This window comes from Bombina bombina, chromosome 11 (assembly GCF_027579735.1).
Source record: "Bombina bombina isolate aBomBom1 chromosome 11, aBomBom1.pri, whole genome shotgun sequence".
NCBI lineage: Eukaryota > Metazoa > Chordata > Amphibia > Anura > Bombinatoridae > Bombina > Bombina bombina.
The window spans coordinates 27,900,094-27,919,371 of NC_069509.1; the positions used below are offsets into that span (position 1 = coordinate 27,900,094).

General features: G+C 43.6%; 1 protein-coding gene across 1 annotated transcript in view; it reads right to left on the reverse strand.

Annotated features, from left to right (window-relative positions):
• Positions 1-19,278, reverse strand: part of LOC128641613 (uncharacterized) — a 116,602-nt gene that overhangs the window by 85,978 nt on the left and 11,346 nt on the right. Inside the window, exons 3-6 of the mRNA XM_053694151.1 lie at positions 15,988-16,157; positions 13,919-14,150; positions 9,921-9,923; positions 7,170-7,802 (exon numbers count right to left, since the gene is read on the reverse strand). Of these exons, the coding sequence (XP_053550126.1) occupies positions 7,170-7,802; positions 9,921-9,923; positions 13,919-14,150; positions 15,988-16,157 (1,038 nt within the window). The remainder of the gene's footprint in view (positions 1-7,169; positions 7,803-9,920; positions 9,924-13,918; positions 14,151-15,987; positions 16,158-19,278) is intronic.

Genomic DNA, 19,278 nt, shown 5'->3' on the forward strand with positions numbered 1-19,278 from the left:
CTATTGTACCTAGTTAAAATAAATTGAAAGTTGCCTGTAAAATAAAAATAAATCCTAAGATAGCTACAATATAATTATTATTTATATTGTAGCTATATTAGGGTTTATTTTAAAGGTATTTAGTTTTAAATAGGATTAATTTAGTTAATAAGAATAATATTTATTTAGATGTATTTAATTAATATTTAAGTTAGGGGGGTGTAAGGGTTAGTGTTAGACTTAGGTTTAGGGGTTAATAATTTTATTATAGTGGCGGCGGTGTAGGAGGGGCAGGATAGGGGTTAATAATTTTAGTATAGGTGGCAACGGTGTAGGGGGGGCAGATTAGGGGTTAATAAGTTTAATATAGGTTGCGGCGGGGTCCAGGAGCGACGGTTTAGGGGTTAAACTATTTATTTACGTGCGGCGAGGTCTGGGATCCGCAGGATAGGGGTTAATAACTTTATTATAGGTGGCGGCGGTATAGGGGAGCAGGATAGGGGTTGCTAGGTATAATGTAGGTGGCGGCGGTGTCCGGGAGCGGCGGTTTAGGGGTTAATAACTTTATTATAGTTGCGGCGGGGTCTAGGAGCGGCGGTTTAGGGGGTAATACATTTATTTACTTGCGGCAGTGTAGGGGGGGCAGATTAGGGGTGTTTAGACTCGGGGTACATGTTAGGGTGTTAGGTGTAGACAGCTCCCATAGGAATGAATGGGATATCTGGCAGCAGCGAACATGAACTTTCGCTATGGTCAGACTCCCATTGATTCCTATGGGATCCGCCGCCTCCAGGGCGGCGGTTTGAAAACCAGGTACGCTGGGCCGGAAAAGTGCCGAGCGTACCTGCTAGTTTTTTGATAACTAGCAAAAGTAGTCAGATTGTGCCGCACTTGTGTGCGGAACATCTGGAGTGACGTAAGAATCGATCTGTGTCGAACTGAGTCCGGCGGATCGAAGCTTACGTCACTATATTCTACTTTTGCCGGTGTCTAGGGCTTGATAACTAAGGCGAATCAGCCTCGCCACAAATACGCTGCGGAATTCCAGCGTATTTGAGGTTGACGCTTGATAACTAGAGGCCTTTAACTAAACCTTAATAAAATACAGACACAAAGAAATGGAGAAAGGTGGGTCATGTTTATTAAAAGGTACAACAAAATTACATACAGTATTGAACTGAGCCTTCCAATCAATCCCATAACTTTGGCTTGGTCATTTCATTTGACCTCCACAGGTGCATATAGCCAGGTCACCAGCGCATGCGCAGCACACCTTTGTTATTGCAAGGCAGCTTGAGACAAAGGCGCACTCTGCGTGTTTGTTAATTGGATGTGAATGGCTTACTGGCTGTAAGTAACACAACATTGTAGCCTAGGAAAAAAATGCACAGTATTCGTATGGGCATCCAGGGACCCCTGTCTGTATATGTACTTACAGGGGTAAAATTAACTATTCATCTTACCCAAACCTTGAGGATCAATTGGGAAGCCTACTTCAATGCACCTTTACCACATGCGCTCACTGTACTTTGAACTGTTACCTAAGTAATGTACCCCCTAGGGCAGTGTTTCCCAGATGTAGACCTTAGGACCCTTAACAGGCCAGATATGCATTAGATCTTAACTAGAGCACCCGTGAAATAACCACGGTTACTAACCTGCTCTTACCCATCAGCTGATTAGTTCACCTGTGTTCTAGTTAAAGGGATATTCCAGCCTAAATTGGAAACCACATGGATGAATTTCGGTAATGAACAGAAGCATTTGTGTAATATACATGCATTAGCAAAAATGCTTCTAATAAATGCTATAGCTGTTTCAAAAGTGTATTTAAGTATGCACCGTGCACCAGCATTTTAAACACAACACTTGCTCAGAGAGCCTAAGGTGCTTGTACCATCTGGTAATGACTCAATTTGTTAATTGCTGACATAATACAAGCCCCATTAATGATCTGTGCAGCTGTATTATTTAAAATATGGGTGTAGTAACAATATTTAACTATGTTTTACATGCACAGAAAAATATTAAACAATAAAACAGTGATCACTTTTACTAGAAGAATTTTTGCCAATACATGTATATTGCAAAGATCTAATAAATATATGTGCATTTAAATTTTGATTGGAATATCCCTTTAAGGTATTATGAATATCTGGCCTGTTAAGGGTCCTGCGTATTGGTGTTGGTGCTCTTCTGAGGCTCATGTGACAGACACCTTTCCCACAAGCTTGTAACAAATATCTATTCATCAGAAATGACAAAATAGCAGTGAGATGATCTCACATGAATTATTAAGTTAAGCAAGAAATGTTTGGTTTTTATAGGTTACGTATAATGTGTTATCAGTCTGTTGTTCAGAGTTTCCTTGGTTGTTGTGAAAACAGTTTATTAATTAATAGCTATGAAATAAATTTAAAGTTAACAAGAATCCAGATTCTTAGAACAGAGGGAAGAAAAATAGTATTTTCACACTGATCATGTGATGACCAGTTTGACAGCTAATTTAGATTAAAGGGACAGTCTAGTCAAAATGAAACTTTCATGATTCAGATAGGGCAATTTGAAACAACTTTCTAATTTACGTTTATCAGCTAATCTAATCCAATCTAAGTCCTTGAAGGCCGGCTCTTTTTTCAGTGCCTTTTCACAGCTAGACAGCACTAGTTCATGTGTGTCATATAAATAACATTGTGCTCACTCCCGTGGAGTTAATTTTTAGTAAGCATTGATTGGCTAAAATGCACGTCTGTCAAAAGAAATGAAACGAGGGGGCAGTCTGCAGAGGCTTAGATACAAAGAAATCACAGAGGTAAAACGTATATTAATATAACAGTGTTGTTTATGCATAACTGGGCAATGGGTAATAAGAGATTAGCTTGACCCCACATTTTCCAATTCATTCATTCCTTCACTTAAATAAAAACCAGACCACATGTTTGGGGAAGAAAAGGCCGCAGCTTATTTATTAACAAAACATCAACCATTAAACTTTTGTTTCTCAACACTTTACAACCTTTTGTTTCTCTTTAAAATACCCCACAGTGCTTGCTTATTGACCTCTCTTTAAGCCCCCACCCTTTCTGGGGCGGGGCGTCCACCATCACTTTCTTTTCTGTTACCAACCAAAGTACCAGCCACTATCCATCAGGCGTAAGCCTCAATAGACCATAGAAAGCACCCCCGCCACAACTCGCCCTCAGCGAGTACCGCCACACAAAGCCAAGGCCTTTTTCGATCCCCTCTTTCAGGGTAAAATTGAAAAGGTGCAACCCCACCTCGTTTAAATGCACCCCATCTGTAAGGTAGAAACACCTACCGGACTCACCCCCGAACTCAACATGTCGGAGCCCGATGCCCCCCAACTTCCTCACAAACCCGCTAACCATTCTGTTTACCTTCCGTCTAGATGCCTCCAGCTTCCTAATATCCCAGGCTGACCGCCAAACAAGCCTACTCTCAATATCCGACCATATTATTATTAAACCCGGGAACAATTCCCTTAATCTTTCAAAATTCAACTTTATGTCTTCCACGAGTTCCTTTTGGGGCATGAAACCCAAATCATTTCCACCCGCGTGAACCACTAACACCGGAGGTGGGCTGAACCTTCTAGCATACTCCACTACTGAGCCCACTACCTGTCCCCACTTCATGCCCCATATCCCGAACCACCTCAAGGAGACCCTCTCTTCAGGAAAACCCATTTGCACGCCATATTTTCTAACTGCCGCTGCCTTCCGAACCCAAAAAACATAGGAGTGTCCTAAGATCCAACACCTCACTGGACATGTCAAATGAAAGAAATCACAGTTCATCAGCCAATGCAGATGGTAACACCAAACCCGGTCTCACATACCCCCGGAATCTCTCCGACCTCCACCTACCAATCCTCCTAATGACCTCCTTATCTAGCCCCAAATTTGCTGCCTCTGTAGCCGCCCCAATCCTGAAGGAATGGGACCCGAACTCCGCTGCCCTCAACCCCATCACCGCCAGTCCCTTCTGCAATACCAACGTAAATTGGAATCTAGATAAGGAGGAGCCATCAGCATGCACCAACAGAGGCCCAGCCGAGTGGCCGGTTGCCCTAAAATACTCTCTCACCGCTCCCACCGGGCAGCACCGTCCCCCAATCTCCTGCAACCTTACCGTACACCCCTTACCTTCCTGGTCTGTCTTAGACCTCCAAACCCATAACTCCCCCACCTCGTCCTTTAATACCACATCCTGCCTTCCTAAACCATTCCGATCCCCCCGATTCTTTCCCATCAGCTCTGACACCCTAAAAGCCCCGAAGAAGGCCAGGACAAACGCTGTTTTAAACAATATTTCTTCCTGCCGTGAAGCGCAAATCTCCACCAATCCCTCCAGAATGGCAAAAGTTACCGGCCTCCGGCCATCTGACCTAGTACCGCCCCTGCACAATCCCCTCACCGCCATACGTACCACGAACACTTTAGTCAAATCCTCATATCCCAACATCTGAAACAAAAAGGCTGATGCCGCCATCCTCTTGCGACACTCCAAAGGCGACAGCCTGTCCCTTCCCCAGCACTGTATCCACTGTAAAAGTACACCTACATCCCTTTTACCTACCCCTTGCATATTCTCCTGTCCCAAAAATTCCCACCACAGCTGCCACACTCGGGCGTATGCCCTCCATGTGCTAGGGGCTAGCGCCCCCTTCACCATGTTCAACACTCCTGACAACCAAGCTGCCACAGATCCCCCGGACATTCGACTCCTTCTTTGTCCGCTTCTGGGGCTACCTCTTGGAATCTGTCCCACTGGAATCGGGACAAAGAATCAGCAATCACATTATAACGCCCTGGGACATGCACTGCCTAAACGAAATATTGCAATGCAAACACTCCAACACAAAAGCCCTGAGCAGCCGTATCACCGCCGGCGAATTAGCCGTAAGACGGTTAATGGCCCACACCACACCCAAATTGTCAGAGTGAAAGCAAACCCTCTTGTTACTTAACCGTTCCGGCCAGATTCTCAATGCTACCACCAACGGAAACAGCTCCAAGAACGTTAAGTTCTTGGTCAGCCCCCATCCCGACCACTCGTGTGGCCAAGCTGCCGCACACCAGTGGCCATTCAGAAATGCTCCAAAGCTATGGGCCCCCAACGCATCAGTGTATAAACACAACTGGTCGTCTGACCACCCCATCTCCTGAATCAACAGATTCCCGTTAAAATCTTCCAGGAAGATTTTCCACACCCTCAAATACTCTTTAACCTCTCTAGTCAAACGAATGTGAAATCTCTGGTCGGTGACTCCCACCGTTGCCAAAGATAGCCTCCTACAAAATACCCGCCCAATGGCTATAATCCGGCCTGCGAAATTCAATTTACCCAAGAGCGATTGCACCTAGCGCAGCAATACTTTTTTGCTCCTCAATACCCTATCGATCACCATCTGTAGATCCCGGATCTTATCATCCGGGAGCCTGCACTCCATTTTGACTGAATCCACCTCAATGCCTAGGAAACTTAACCTCGTGGACGGGCCCTCAGACTTCTCTGCCGCCACCGGGATACCGAAGTCCTACGTCACCTCCCCAAAAACCCTGACCAATAACTCAAAAACCTCTGATCCCGCCAGGCCGACAAACAAGAAGTCATCCAAATAATGCACTATGGAAAACTTCCCCGCCTTCCTTTTCACCACCCACTCCACGAATGAGCTGAACCTTTCAAAATATGAACAGGATATTGAACAGCCCATCGGGAGACAGAGGTCCACAAAATAAAGTTTGTCGAATTTACAACCCAAAAGATGATGACATTTTGGGTGTACCGGCAACAGGCAAAAAGCAGATTCAACATCCGCCTTTGCCATCAATGCTCCCCTCCCCGCTGCTCTTACCACCGCCACCGCCTTATCAAAGGACGGGTACTTGACTGAAACTAGCTCCGAATCAATGCCATCATTCACTGACCACCCTTTCGGGTAGGACAGGTGATGGATAATCAGGAATTGCCCCGGAGCCTTCTTAGGGACCACCCCCAGCGGAGACACCCTCAGGTTCGGCAACGGCGGGTCCCGGAATGGACCTGCCATCCTACCCAATTTCACCTCCTTCCACAACTTTTCCCTCAAAATCTCCGGGTACTCCCTGCCCGACTTCAAATTCCCCCCAACCCCCAACCCCACTTGCTCCTTGAATGGGATCAGGAACCCTGTGCTAACACCAGTCAAAATCAATTCCGCGTCCTCTGCGTGCCCCCGCTCATGGGCGTACTCCCCTAACCTCAGCGCCATCCTTTCTACTTTCACCGGTGTCCGTGCCCGGTGGACCCACCTCCACTGCCCGTGTCCCGGGTCTCCCTTTTTGAAACACTTTGCCCCGGAATGAATCCCGCCGCAGATGGAACATTCGTGCTTATACTTGCACGAGGCCCCGAACCTACACTAACCTTCATTGAACTGGAAACAAAGGCCTTTACCTGCTCCACCGCCCCCGCTTGCCTGTCCGTAGTTCTGAAAGGAATAACTCCCCCGTAAGGGGGTCATCATTTCTAACCAGATCCCCATGTCCCTGTCGTCCCACCTCATCTCGGGACGAACCGCCATGCGCTGCCTAAATCCCTCATCGTACCTCCACCATGCCATCCCCCTATAAGTCCTGTATGCACTCGATATTTCATCGAAATAACAGAACAAATGGGCACCCTGCTCCGGGAATTTCTCACAGACCACGCTAGCCAAGATACAGGAGGCCCGGGACCAATTCCCAAATGTCTTAGGAATCCTCCTCCTCCTTCTTTTCCTTCTCTTTCTCGTCCTCCTTCACTTCCAATACATGCTCCAATGGCAGTAAGGAAAAAATCTCCACAAATTCCCTCTTCCCTATCTTCTCCCTCAACTCGCTCGTTAGATGGATACCCAGCACTCCCATCGAGCATAAGCAAGGTCTCCGAAGGGCCCCTTCCGGTACCCGGGTAACCTCCCCTCCACTTGCCGTCGCCGCAGCTGCCCGCTCTCCCCTCCTGTCTGCGGTACTGCGCTCGGAGTCTCCACTCCTGATGCTACCCAAGCTGATGCCACCGCGCTCCCCGCGTTACTTGGCTTCTCCAGTGCCAACAATAGACCCTTTAAACCTGCCACAATTGTCTCTCTCTCTCTCCACTACCCGAAACACTCACCACAGGCGCCCCCCCAGCCACCACCTCACCTGCTGGCTGCTGGCCCGTCACTGGATCACTCCCTCGCTCCGCCACAGGCTCCCTTCTACGATCTCTGTCACTCTCCCGGCCTCTGCTGGTGTTGAGCCTCCTGCATACAATGTCCCGCCTTGCAGGGGAACGCCCCCTGCTGTGTCTGCTCCGCCCTGGATCTCTCTCCATCCGTCCCCACGTCGGAGAAGTACTTCGGCCACCCCCGCTAGGCCGTCTCAGCGGGGACCTCGACCTCCGGCATCCGCTGGACACCCCAGCTCTGACAGTGGACAAGACACCACTCACTCTTCTGCTCTCCGCCCCTGCTGGCTGTGAGGGAGACACATAATAAAGATCCTCCCTATCCCCTTCCCTGCTAACTCCTGCCCCACTCTCTACATTCCCTTGCCCCTCTCCCCAGCTCTCCATGGAGGAGACAACAACTGCAGAAGCTGCGCCAGAGCAGACAGATCCCCTACCTGGCCAGCCAGGTCCCGCCGATGTGCCCTCTAACGGATCATCCTCCTCATCGAAGTTACCACTGGCCTCCAGGCCCAGAGGCGGCTCCGTAACCGGCTCCAGCTGTTCCGCCACCTCACCTCTCCTGGCTTCTGGCACCGCCACACCCCTCCTGTCCACCTCCTCCGATCCTGTAAAGGAACCAACAATAAAATATCTCTTTAAACTCCCTTCCAGCCCCAACCTATTCCCAGGGAACCCTTTCCTCGCCCCCCCCCCGAACCTAACCCCAGCCTACTGATCAATTATAAACTGCCCTCCCCCCATCTGGATCCATACACCCCGTGCATGGGGGGGGTTAGGGGGGGGTGCAGACTGCATAGACATCCTCTGGTTACCCCCTCCTACCTGACATACACCCCACCCACCCCTTCAACAAACATACCCCTCCTACACCTGACTCCTATTTCTTATGTTATACTCTATAATTTATTTATTTTCTTTTTGGAAAATTCAAAGAGTACCACCCCAGCTCTCCTCCGCCCCATACAGGGGCCCTAACCACTGTGACAACCCCCGGCTTCTCCTACCTCCCATCCTGGCTTAAATTCTGAAACCCCGGACCCTCCCTACCAACCTGTCACCTCAAAACCTACCCAGGCTTGTGTTGCGGCCTACCGCATCCTGCGCAACCGGCATAAACCCATAATCTAGAGGCCTTGCTCGCTACCTACCCCCCCCCCCCCCCACAACTCCCTTATGCAATTGGCCTTATCCCGGCCTTCCTGTATCCCCACCCGTAGTCAAAGGCCCATTTTCTATGGCCTCATTAGCGGCCTGCCCATACTCCCTATCACCCGCTTGGCAATTGCTTATACCAGGCCTTATATACGGCCTCCTACTCTGCCCCGCCTCCGCTCTCCAAAATACTCCCAGGCCTTCACTAACGGCCTCCCCTCCTCAGCTCAACCACCTCAAATTGCCCCCTAGTCCTTATGTATGGCTTCCCCCTTTACCCTGAACCCTGTGGATCAAATACCCCCTGCAGCCATGCTCCGGTCGGGCCATCTTGCCCCATATGTCCTCCTTTGCCCCCTAGGCCTTATGTACGGCCTCCCCCTTTACCCTGAACCCCGTGGATCAAATATCCCCTGCATCCATGCTCCGGTCGAGCCTTTATATCCTCCTTTGCCCCTGTAATAGGGCCCCCATGCATTCGATAGCTCAGTGCTACTTACCGGTCCCTCCGCCGCTCCTCCTGGCTCTCGCGGGCCTCCTCCTACCGCGCCCTGCTCCTCACAACGTCACCCGTCTATGATGTCATCGGCCAGCGCCGTTACCGGCCGCACCTCCACCGCCGCTCCGGACTGACGACTCCTTACCGCATCCGACCTCGCTGTCACCGCTGTCTGGCTGTCAGGCCCACCACCACCACTCCTCAGCCTGCTGCCGTATCCCTCCGGACTGAGCCGCTCTGGAGGCCTCGACCTCCTGGTCGGCCGTACACCGCTCCGGTCTGCTGGCGCACCGCCAACTGGGACTCCCTCTGGTTCTGCACCTCCTTGCAGCCGTTCCCGGATCCATTGCTCCCCATTCCTCCGGGCAACAACAAGCAGCTCCTGCAAAAGGCTCTCCATCCTGCTGGACAAGTCTCAAAACACCTGCCGTGCTGCTCCTGAAATGGATTGTGACATCTGCAAGCAGGGGAGGGTTACTTAACCCCTCCTATCCTGCTCCACCCCCTCCAGCGGAACCATCCATTCCATATTGTAAGTAGGGGTCAATGTGCCCTAATTCCATTGCACTCAAATGGGCTTTTCTATCTTTTTAAACAATAACAATTCTGGGAGTAGAGGCCTTCCAATCAAACCCATAACTTTGGCTTGGTCATTTCATTTTACCACCACAGGTGCATATAGCCAGGTCACCTGCGCAGCACACCTTTGTTATTGCAAGGCAGCTTAACCTTAAAAAAAAAAAAAAAAAATAGGACGTTCCATGCTGTCCTAACTGTGCTGTGCTTTAGCGCCATCAGGACAGCATGGAACATCCTAGCCGTTAAGCTGTGCTGAAGCCAACAGCGCTTACTGCATGGGAACAGGTCATGGTGGGTGTGCCTAGCGTGGTAGGCTCGCCCCCCGACCCAATCCCATCATTGAAATTTCAAAAACGCATGCACGGTTGCAAGATTTTAATTTGTTTATATCGGAACATTGTTCCGATGTAGACAAATTTGACCCAACATGAAAGGGTTAAATAGAGGCGAAGGAGCACTCTTCTTATTTGGCAACTGGAAGTGAACTGCTTACTGGCTGTAACACAACATTGTAATAAAAGAAAAAATACAGTTTTCTAAGGGCATCCAGGGACCCCGTCTGTATATATGTACCACAGGGATAAAATTAAAACTATCTAACGCAAACCTGGAGGATCAATTGGGAAGCCTATTTCAATACACTAAGGCTTATATTAAAAAACAAAACACATTTACTGTCCCTTTAAGGCTATCATGATGGGTATGAAGCAGATTTGGGATCAGCTATACATGATGGGTGCTTCTAGGCATAAGTTACACAGGATTCCCCTTGTTTTTCTTGCTGATTCAAAGCTGGAGACATCACCTTTATCACATGCGCTCACTGAACTTTGAACTGTTACCTAAGTAATGTACCCCCCTAGGGCAGGGTTTCCCAAATGTAGACTTTAGGACCCTTAACAGGCCATATTTGCATTAGATCTTAACTAGAGCACAGGTGATAACCCATCAGCTGATTAGTTCACCGGTGTTCTAGTTAAGGTATTATGAATATTTGGCCTGTTAAGGGTCCTGCGTATTGGTGTTGGGAAACACTGCCCTTATGATTACAAATGATCTCATTCCTCACATAAGTTTCTTGGCTCTAAACCAAAATAAAGAGTGCAGTTTTTTTTCACAAAATAGAAATGAAAACATTCAGATCATAGAACATTCCGTGAAGTTTGTCACTTCAAGGACATCTGATAAGAACCCCAAAGTGTCAAATGTCTTCTGAGGCTCATGTGACAGACACCTTTCCCACAAGCTAGTAAATATCTATTCATCAGAAATGACAAAATAGCAGTGAGATGATCTCACAGGAATTATTTAAGTTAAGCAAGAATATTTTGTTTTTTATAGGTTACGTATAATGTGTTATCAATTTGTTGTTCAGATATTTTCTTTGGTTGTTGTGAAAACAGTTTATTAATTAATAACTATGAAATTAATTAAAAGTTAACAAAAAGTAACGTTACACAAAATCCAGATTCTAAGAACAGAGGCAGGAAAAATAGTATTTTTACACTGTTATCATGTGATGACCAGTTAGACAGCTAATTTAGATTAAAGGGACAGTCTAGTCAAAATTAAATTTTCATGATTCAGATAGGGCAATTTGAAACCACTTTCCAATTTACGTTTATCATCATTTATTTGTTTAGTTCTCTTGGTATTCTTTGTTGAAAACTAATCTAAGTCCTTGAAGGCCGGCTCTTATTTCAGTGCATTTTGACAGATTTGTACTGTTAGATAGTGCTAGTTCATGTGTGCCATAGAGATAACATTGTTCTCACTCCCCTGGAGTTATTTATGAGTCAGCACTGATTGGCTAAAATGCAAGTCTGTGGGGGGGGGACGAAACAAGGAGGCAGTCTGCAGAGGCTTAGATACGAGGTAATCACAGAGGTAAAAAGTATATTAATATAACTGTGTTGGTTATGCAAAATTGGGGAATGGGTAATAAAAAGGGATTATCTATTTTTTTTAAACAGTAAACATTCTGGAGTAAACTGTCCCTTTAATAAACTGAGGCATTCGAAAATTGTGCTTCTGTCTCAGCAAAAATGGACCAATATCCATTCTAATATTTCAGTTACATGCTCTATATGGTTAGATGAAATGATTGCATCAGCGAGCAGGGCGGCCTGATCTATTGGACACATTGTCACAGATAAAAGGCATGCGTTTGTGTAAGGACCTGCATAAGCCTTCCTCCCATCCATCCCCTTGATGTGAAAGAGAAATAAGTAGAAAGAATGGAGGGATCCAAGTATCGAATGCAACAAGTGGTTTATTCAAGCATACAGGTGTGATGCACACAGTAGAAGGGCAGCTGCAAGATATCTGACGCGTTTCGCGCATGCTGAGATGCGCTTCATTAGAGATCCAACACGCATAATACTCATTTGCACTATACGTCGCTCTTCAGCACTTTTTGACATTTCAGTACTCACGCTATAAGGGATATTGCATATACGGGATATATACACATTAGAGTGACAGTCTATATCTCATGTGCATGAGAAATGCAAGCTTCTATTTCACATAATCTGGCAGTGGCCATCAGACATGGTTGTGCAGATGTGATGCTATTGTACAAAAGTGCATTAGCAATGTTTACTGTTAGCGGCCATCTTTAAATGACTCTGCTAGTACTTAAAGGAGACACACTTGGCTGGTTTGCAGGAGCATAACTGTAGTGGAACTGGAGTGCTGGGTAAAGGGGACCTTAACCTTTTTTTGCCCAGGAGCCCTATGGGTTGTCAGTCTACCCCTTTTAGCGATTCAAGCTTGTTTTAAATGTTTAAGCCCTTTTCCTGGAGTTAATCTCACAGGTAATGTCCAGCTTGGAAATTTTAAGTCTAACCGCTCCTAAACAGGAAATGGCTGGTTAGCCAATCAGAAGTGGCAGTTGTGTGACCTCACCATTTTTTGCAATGCACTTACGTTTTCAGCTGTATATGCACATATGCCGTTAGCATTCAAACACCACAACTTCTCAGAGTCAGCAGTGGCTTGAATGACACAAATTAAGTCTGAACTGATGCAACATACAACTGTGCAGACATGGTATTTGAATCCTTATCCCAGTCACACATAGCATATGTGTGTATGCACCTGAAACTCTAAGAATCCTGATCCCACTCACACGTAGCATGTGCCCATGCACATGTCATTTTTTTCAGTTTTAATCGCTTTAAAACATTATACACCAGGTTAAAATAATAACAAAAGGATCACTACAACTATGTATTTTTCTGTTCAAATGTCATCCATACATTCACAACACAATGTGAAAATGTAAAAAGTGACTATATACTTACATATAGAATATGGTTAGAGAGAGGAAAAAAAAAAAAAAAAAAAAAAGGGAGAAATATTTATCCATTAGACATTGTTCAGAGAGTAAATAGATTTGCCAAGGTAAGTGCACCCCCCTCTATATCAAAAATAAAAATGACCACGCAATTGGGACCTCCCATAAGAAGCAGTGTCTGGTCTTATCAATATAAAGAGTAACATAAATCTCCAGATATCATAGGGTTGATATAACATAAAATGTATATACTTATTTTGCATGATTCTTGCTGTAGGTTAAAAAGTGGGCGTTAAATCTCTCATTTGTTTTTTTCCCCCATTTATATTATTATGTTGAGGACATTACTCTGCACCTACCACCTCAGAATAATGTCTATAAATGGCCATACAGTCTCAGTACACAATACCAACATGTCTAAATCTTTTTGTTCAAAAATAAAACACAGCCTGGAAAATAAATTGACTATATTTTTTTTATTAAGTACCATGAAAAATGAACGTGTACAATAAAAAAAATCTAACACATATAAAACAAATAAAAATAAATACCCAGCTTGGTGTTTGTGGCTCCACCAGATCTCATCATTATGAGCACGTTGATTAAGTGGTGGAAAAATGCACAATTACCTATAGTACCAATGGTTGGTAGTCTGTAGGGCATCTGTTGGTTTTATCCCGTAGTTAATATGATGCCCGGAAGCTTGAGTAGCAATTAATAATCTAATAAGGCATCAGGTACTATTTGCGATTGACAAGGGCCATGTCCAACTTTCAGGGACTTGGACCCACGTATTAAAAGGGACATAAAACCCAAGTGTTTTCAACAACATTCAAATGTACTTCTTTTATCTAATTTGATTGATTATCTTGATATCCTTTGTTGAAGAAATAGCAATGTGCACATGGATGAACCAATTACACAAGGTATCTTTGTGCAGCCACCAAGCCTATTTAGAAATGTTTTTCAACAAAAGTATATCAAGTGCATGAAGCAAAATATGGGAAAGTTGTTTAAAATTGCATTTTCTTTCTAAATCATGAAGAAGAAAAAATGTGGGTTTCATGTCCCTTTAAGTCAACGTCTCACAAGTTGTGCCAGTTGCCTACATAAGACTTTAATGAAGATGCAAGTCCTGGTATTTGTGGATAATAAAATATATACTCTTCCTTCATTCTTTTAATTTATAGATCAAATGTGAAAACTTAAACATACAACAAGAAGGAAGATCGATAAGACTAAAGCAGATGAAGACCTGGACTCAGGACTTGTTGCTCTATAGGAAGAGAGCCAGGGCTGGTACGTAGAGACGAGCGTGTACACTCCAGGGCGATTTGGGTCAGCACAGCCTTCACCCCAGCTCACAATGCCAGCTTGGTACCAGACGCCATTCACTTGACAGGCGAGGGGCCCGCCAGAGTCGCCCTGCAATAAATAGATACTATGGCTCATCTTTATCATCAGTTAAGGGGACACAAAAAAACATTTTTTCTTTCACGATTCAGATAGAGCAGCAATTATAAGCAATTTTCTCATTTACTCCTATTAGAATTTGTCTTTGTTTGCTATCTTTATTTAAAGAAGCAGGAATTTAAGCTTAGGAGCCATCACATTTTTGGTTCACCACCTGGGTTTTGTGTCCCTTCAATATTTGACTGTTTTGTAACTTTCAGTGAGGTTAGGAAGCAACGATCTTATGGTGCAAATGATTCTGAAGAGCTCCAATTCTGATTGTCAGGTCAAAAAAGTGAAAATAAGGAGGTTATTAATGGTTAATCTTAAGTGTATTGAAATCCAATTATAAACAAATGATCATTTAAAATCAGCCGTAGTAGCGTTCCTTATTTATATTGTGTAATTATTTATGCTAATGAGCACGGCAGGTATTTATTTTACCATAAAAAGGTGCTGAACCAAATAAATGGAGCCCTAAATCTTTTACTTAAATACTTTTAAATGTTTCCTGTACTTTTTAAGCAGGGTTTTTTTTTTATTTTTTTTTTTCCTACAATTTCCTTAAATAAAACACAAGGTCAGACATATTTTATAGACTTAAAAGGACATTATACACTTGTTTTTTCTTTTCATAAAATGTTTTGTAGATCTATTTATATAGCCCATAAAGTTTTTTTTTTAAATTGATAGTTTTGCTTATTGTTAAATAACATTGCTCTGATTTTCAGACTCCTAACCAAGCCCCAAAGTTTTAGGAGAATACCGTCAGATACCTACTTCAGCTTGCTTATGTTTGTGTAAAGGGTCTTTTCATATGCAAAGGGGAAGGGGGGTCTGATATTTCCCACTTGCAGTGGGTGTTCCAGTAACCTTTTAAACAGAGCTAAACTGAGAGCTTCTAAGTAAGTTTTTAAAAAGGTTTTATACTGGATTTTTATATCAGTAACTGTGCACATTATTCTTTATAGTAGTGTCTATTACATGCAGTTACATGAAAATGAGTGTATACTGTCCCTTTAAAAAGGGACAGCAATTTTATATGTTCTGCAATAAAAACAATTTCAACTAAAAAGGGACAGCAAAGTCAAAATTAAACTTTTATGATTCAGATTGAGAATGGAATTTAATACAACTTTCCAAATCGACTTTTATAATCTAATGTGCTACATTCTCTTGGTATCATTTGTTGAAGAGCATACCCATGTAGGCACAGAGGCAGCAGTGCTGAATCATGAAAGTAGAATTTGGGGTCTAATGTCCCTGTTTTTTTGGAACACATTTGTGAAATGTTCAATACAGACACAGTTTTGACAACTCAAATTTAGAAGGGTCAGTAAACACCTTTTTAAATATGAAACATTTCTGTTTTGTTGCTGTTGAATAACATATCAGCCAAATCGGAACATTTTTACAGCAAATTAATATCTTGTTTGCTGCATTTGTTTTTTAATATAGTCAAACTCTACTCACCATTTGCCTTATTTGATGGAGCTAAATCAGACATTAGTCTGCAGACAACAAGACAAACAACTATCATATTGCTAGTATGAGTACATTGTTTAGCAGTATGTTATCTTTTAAAGACAACTAGGGACCGATATGTAGCAGTGTTAGCCTTGATAAGTCAGCAATGTGCCTTTACAGGTCTGAGAATGAAAAAAGCCTACATTTTTCAGAGCAGAATTACATGAAAAACATTCAAAATAGATAAAAATAAATAAATGAAGTTGTTATACTCTGCATAAGTATTGGCATTTAATATAAAATTCTGAAGGGGATTACTGTCCCTTTGTACGATGCCACCTACCTGGCAGGAATCCTTCTGCCCTGCTTTGTACCCAGCACATATCTGTCCCTCTAGGATTATGGGGAGGTTTTTGCTGACCGCGGAGTAGAGATGGTACATTTGGTTACAGGTGGTTTTGCTAATGATGGGGGTCATCACCTCTTGCAGGGTCCTTGGATACGGCAGGTTTACTGGGGGAAGATAAGACACACAGAAGATATAAGATGTATATATCATATTTTCATGTATTATAAAGATAAATCTAACCGGTTGTTACACTCTGGTCTAACTAAATAAAGCTACGCGGTGGGCGTAATATTGATTGATCTAACAGTAACGGAATACGGACTTGGGCCCTAACTAGTAAAGCACAGGCACAATTCTGTTATAAAACATTTGTTTACTAAACAAATACAGAATATTCTTCGTTCCCAGGTTGAGCGCTTCTCTGTTTTTATTTATGTAAATACAGAATATGGCTGCAGGTAGCAGCATTCTGATATTTTCGTCACCTGCGTTTAGTGTAAAAGTACAACACACATATCTAGATCAGCAGTAGACCGACTTACAGAGGGCACAGGTGCAAAGTCTTTTCTTGTGCCCCCCAAAAGGTAACTCATTAATAACCAATAGTAATAATATACATGCTGCTCTGTATAATGATTTGAGGAGAGACCGACATAGCACTGACCTGCACTACCTAAAGGTTCCCCTGCATTATTACTGTGCAAGCGCCTATTTATAGACTGGTTGCTATGGGCCCCCAGCACTCGGGCCCTGGTGCTACTGCGCTAATGGTAGTTCTACCCCTGATCTAGATTGTTGCGGTGCATCGCACTTTTACACAAATTAATCCGGCACTGAAAACTGATAAATGCAGGTTTAATAAATAAATGCAGAACAAGGATTCCGCCTATACCTACTAGCTTGAGCTATGACAATTTGCACACATATTACATATATATGCACACACACACGTGTATATATACACATACACACAGTGTGTCTCACAAAAGTGAGTACACCCCTCACATTTTTGTAAATATTTTATTATATCTTTTCATGTGACAACACTGAAGAAATGACACTTTGCTACAATGTAAAGTAGTGAGTGTACAGCCTGTATAACAGTGTACATTTGCTGTCCCGTCAAAACAACTCAACACACAGCCTTTAAATGTCTAAACCGTTGGCAACAAAAGTGAGTACATCCCTAAGTGGAAATGTCCGAATTGGGCCCAATTAGTCATTTTCCCTCCCCGGTGTCATGTGACTCAGTATTACAAGGTCTCAGGTGTGAATGGGGAGCAGGTGTGTTAAATTTGGTGTTATCGCTCACACTCTCTCATACTGGTCACTGGAAGTTCAACATGGCACCTCACAGCAAATAACTCTCCGAGAATCGTTGCTCTACATAAAGATGGCCTAGGTTATAAGAAGATTGCCAAGACCCTGAAACTGAGCTGCAGCACAGTGGGCAAGACCATACAACGGTTTAACAGGACAGGTTCCACTCAGAACAGGCCTCGCCATGGTGGACCAAAGATGTTGAGTGCAAATGTTCAGCGTCATATCCAGAGGTTGTCTTTGGGAAATAGACGTATGAGTGCTGCCAGCATTGCTGCAGAGGTTGAAGGGGTGGGGGGACAGCCTGTCAGTGCTCAGACCATACGCCGCACACTGCATTAAATTGGACTGCATGGCTATCGTCCCAGAAGAAAGCCTCTTCTAAAGATGATGCACAAGAAAGCCTGCAAACTGTTTGCTGAAGACAAGCAGACTAAGGACATGGATTACTGGAACCATGACCTGTGGTCCGATGAGACTGAGATACACTTATTTGGTTCAGAAGGGCAGCAACCAGGCAAGGAGTACAAAGACAAGTGTGTCTTGCCTACAGTCAAGCATGGTGGTGGGAGTGTCATGGTCTGGGCCTGCATGAGTGCTGCCGGCACTGGGGAGCTACAGTTCATTGAGGGAGCCATGAATGCCAACATGTACTGTGACATACTGAAACAGAGCATGATCCCCTCCCTGGGCCGCAGGGCAGTATTCCAACATAACCCCAAAGAAGCTGAGGGTAAAAGTGATGGACTGGCCAAGCATGACTCCAGACCTAAACCCTATTGAGCATCTGTGGGGCATCCTCAAATGGAAGGTGGGGGAGCGCAAGGTCTCTAACATCCACCAGATCCGTGATGTCGTCATGGAGGAGTGGAAGAGGACTCCAGTGCAACCTGTGAAGCTCTGGTGAACTCCATGCCCAAGAGGGTTAAGGCAGTGCTGGGAAATAATGGTGGCCACACAAAATATTGACACTTTGGGCCCAATTAGGACATTTCCACTTAGGGGTGTACTCACTTTTGTTGCCAACGGTTTAGACATTAATAGCTGTGTGTCGAGTTATTTTGAGGGGACATCAAATTTACACTGTTATACAGGCTGTACACTCACTAGTTTACATTGTAGCAAAGTGTAATTTCTTTAGTTTTGTCACATGAAAATATATAATAAAATATGTACAAAAATGTGAGGGGTATACTCACTTTTGTGAGATATATACACACACGTGTGTGTGTGTGTGTGTGTGTGTGTGTGTATGTATATATATATATATATATATATATATATATATATATATATATATATATATATATATATGGGAAAGGTGCTGCTGCTGGCTTGTAGCATTGACACTTGCTGGATGTTTAGCATTTCATGACTGCAGTGTTTGCAACAATAAGTAACATTGCTATAAACCTTGTTGCAGACATTACTACCAGGTGGCTAAAGAAACTTGCACGTTCCTGAGCTTTCCTAGTAATAAAGGTTACTAAAAGAACTGAGTAAAATTAATTATATAAGTACATTGGAAAGTTGTATGAAAATTCATGTCCTATCCAATCCATTTAAAAGGGACACTAAAGTCAAAATTAAAAAAAAAAAACTTTCATGATTCAGATAGAGCAGCAATTTTTTTTTTATATATATTTTATTTACAACGCCAGCAGACAAGTTACATAAATTGGAAAATAAATAATGAAAAAAGATCAAGACAACATATTTTTGTTATCTTTTACATAAACAGTTCTTGACTTTTAAAGTCTGCTTTTTTATCAATTTATATAACAAAAAAAAAACAAATATCTACCTACTTGTTTAGGCAAAACAAGACAATTCAATTAATAAACATAAACAAAAACAACAAAAACAGAAAAAACAAAAACAAAAACAGAAAAAACAAAAACAAAAAAAAAACAAAAAAAAAACAAAAAAAAAAAAGGGGGAAAGAAGGAAAAACCCCCGCCTCCA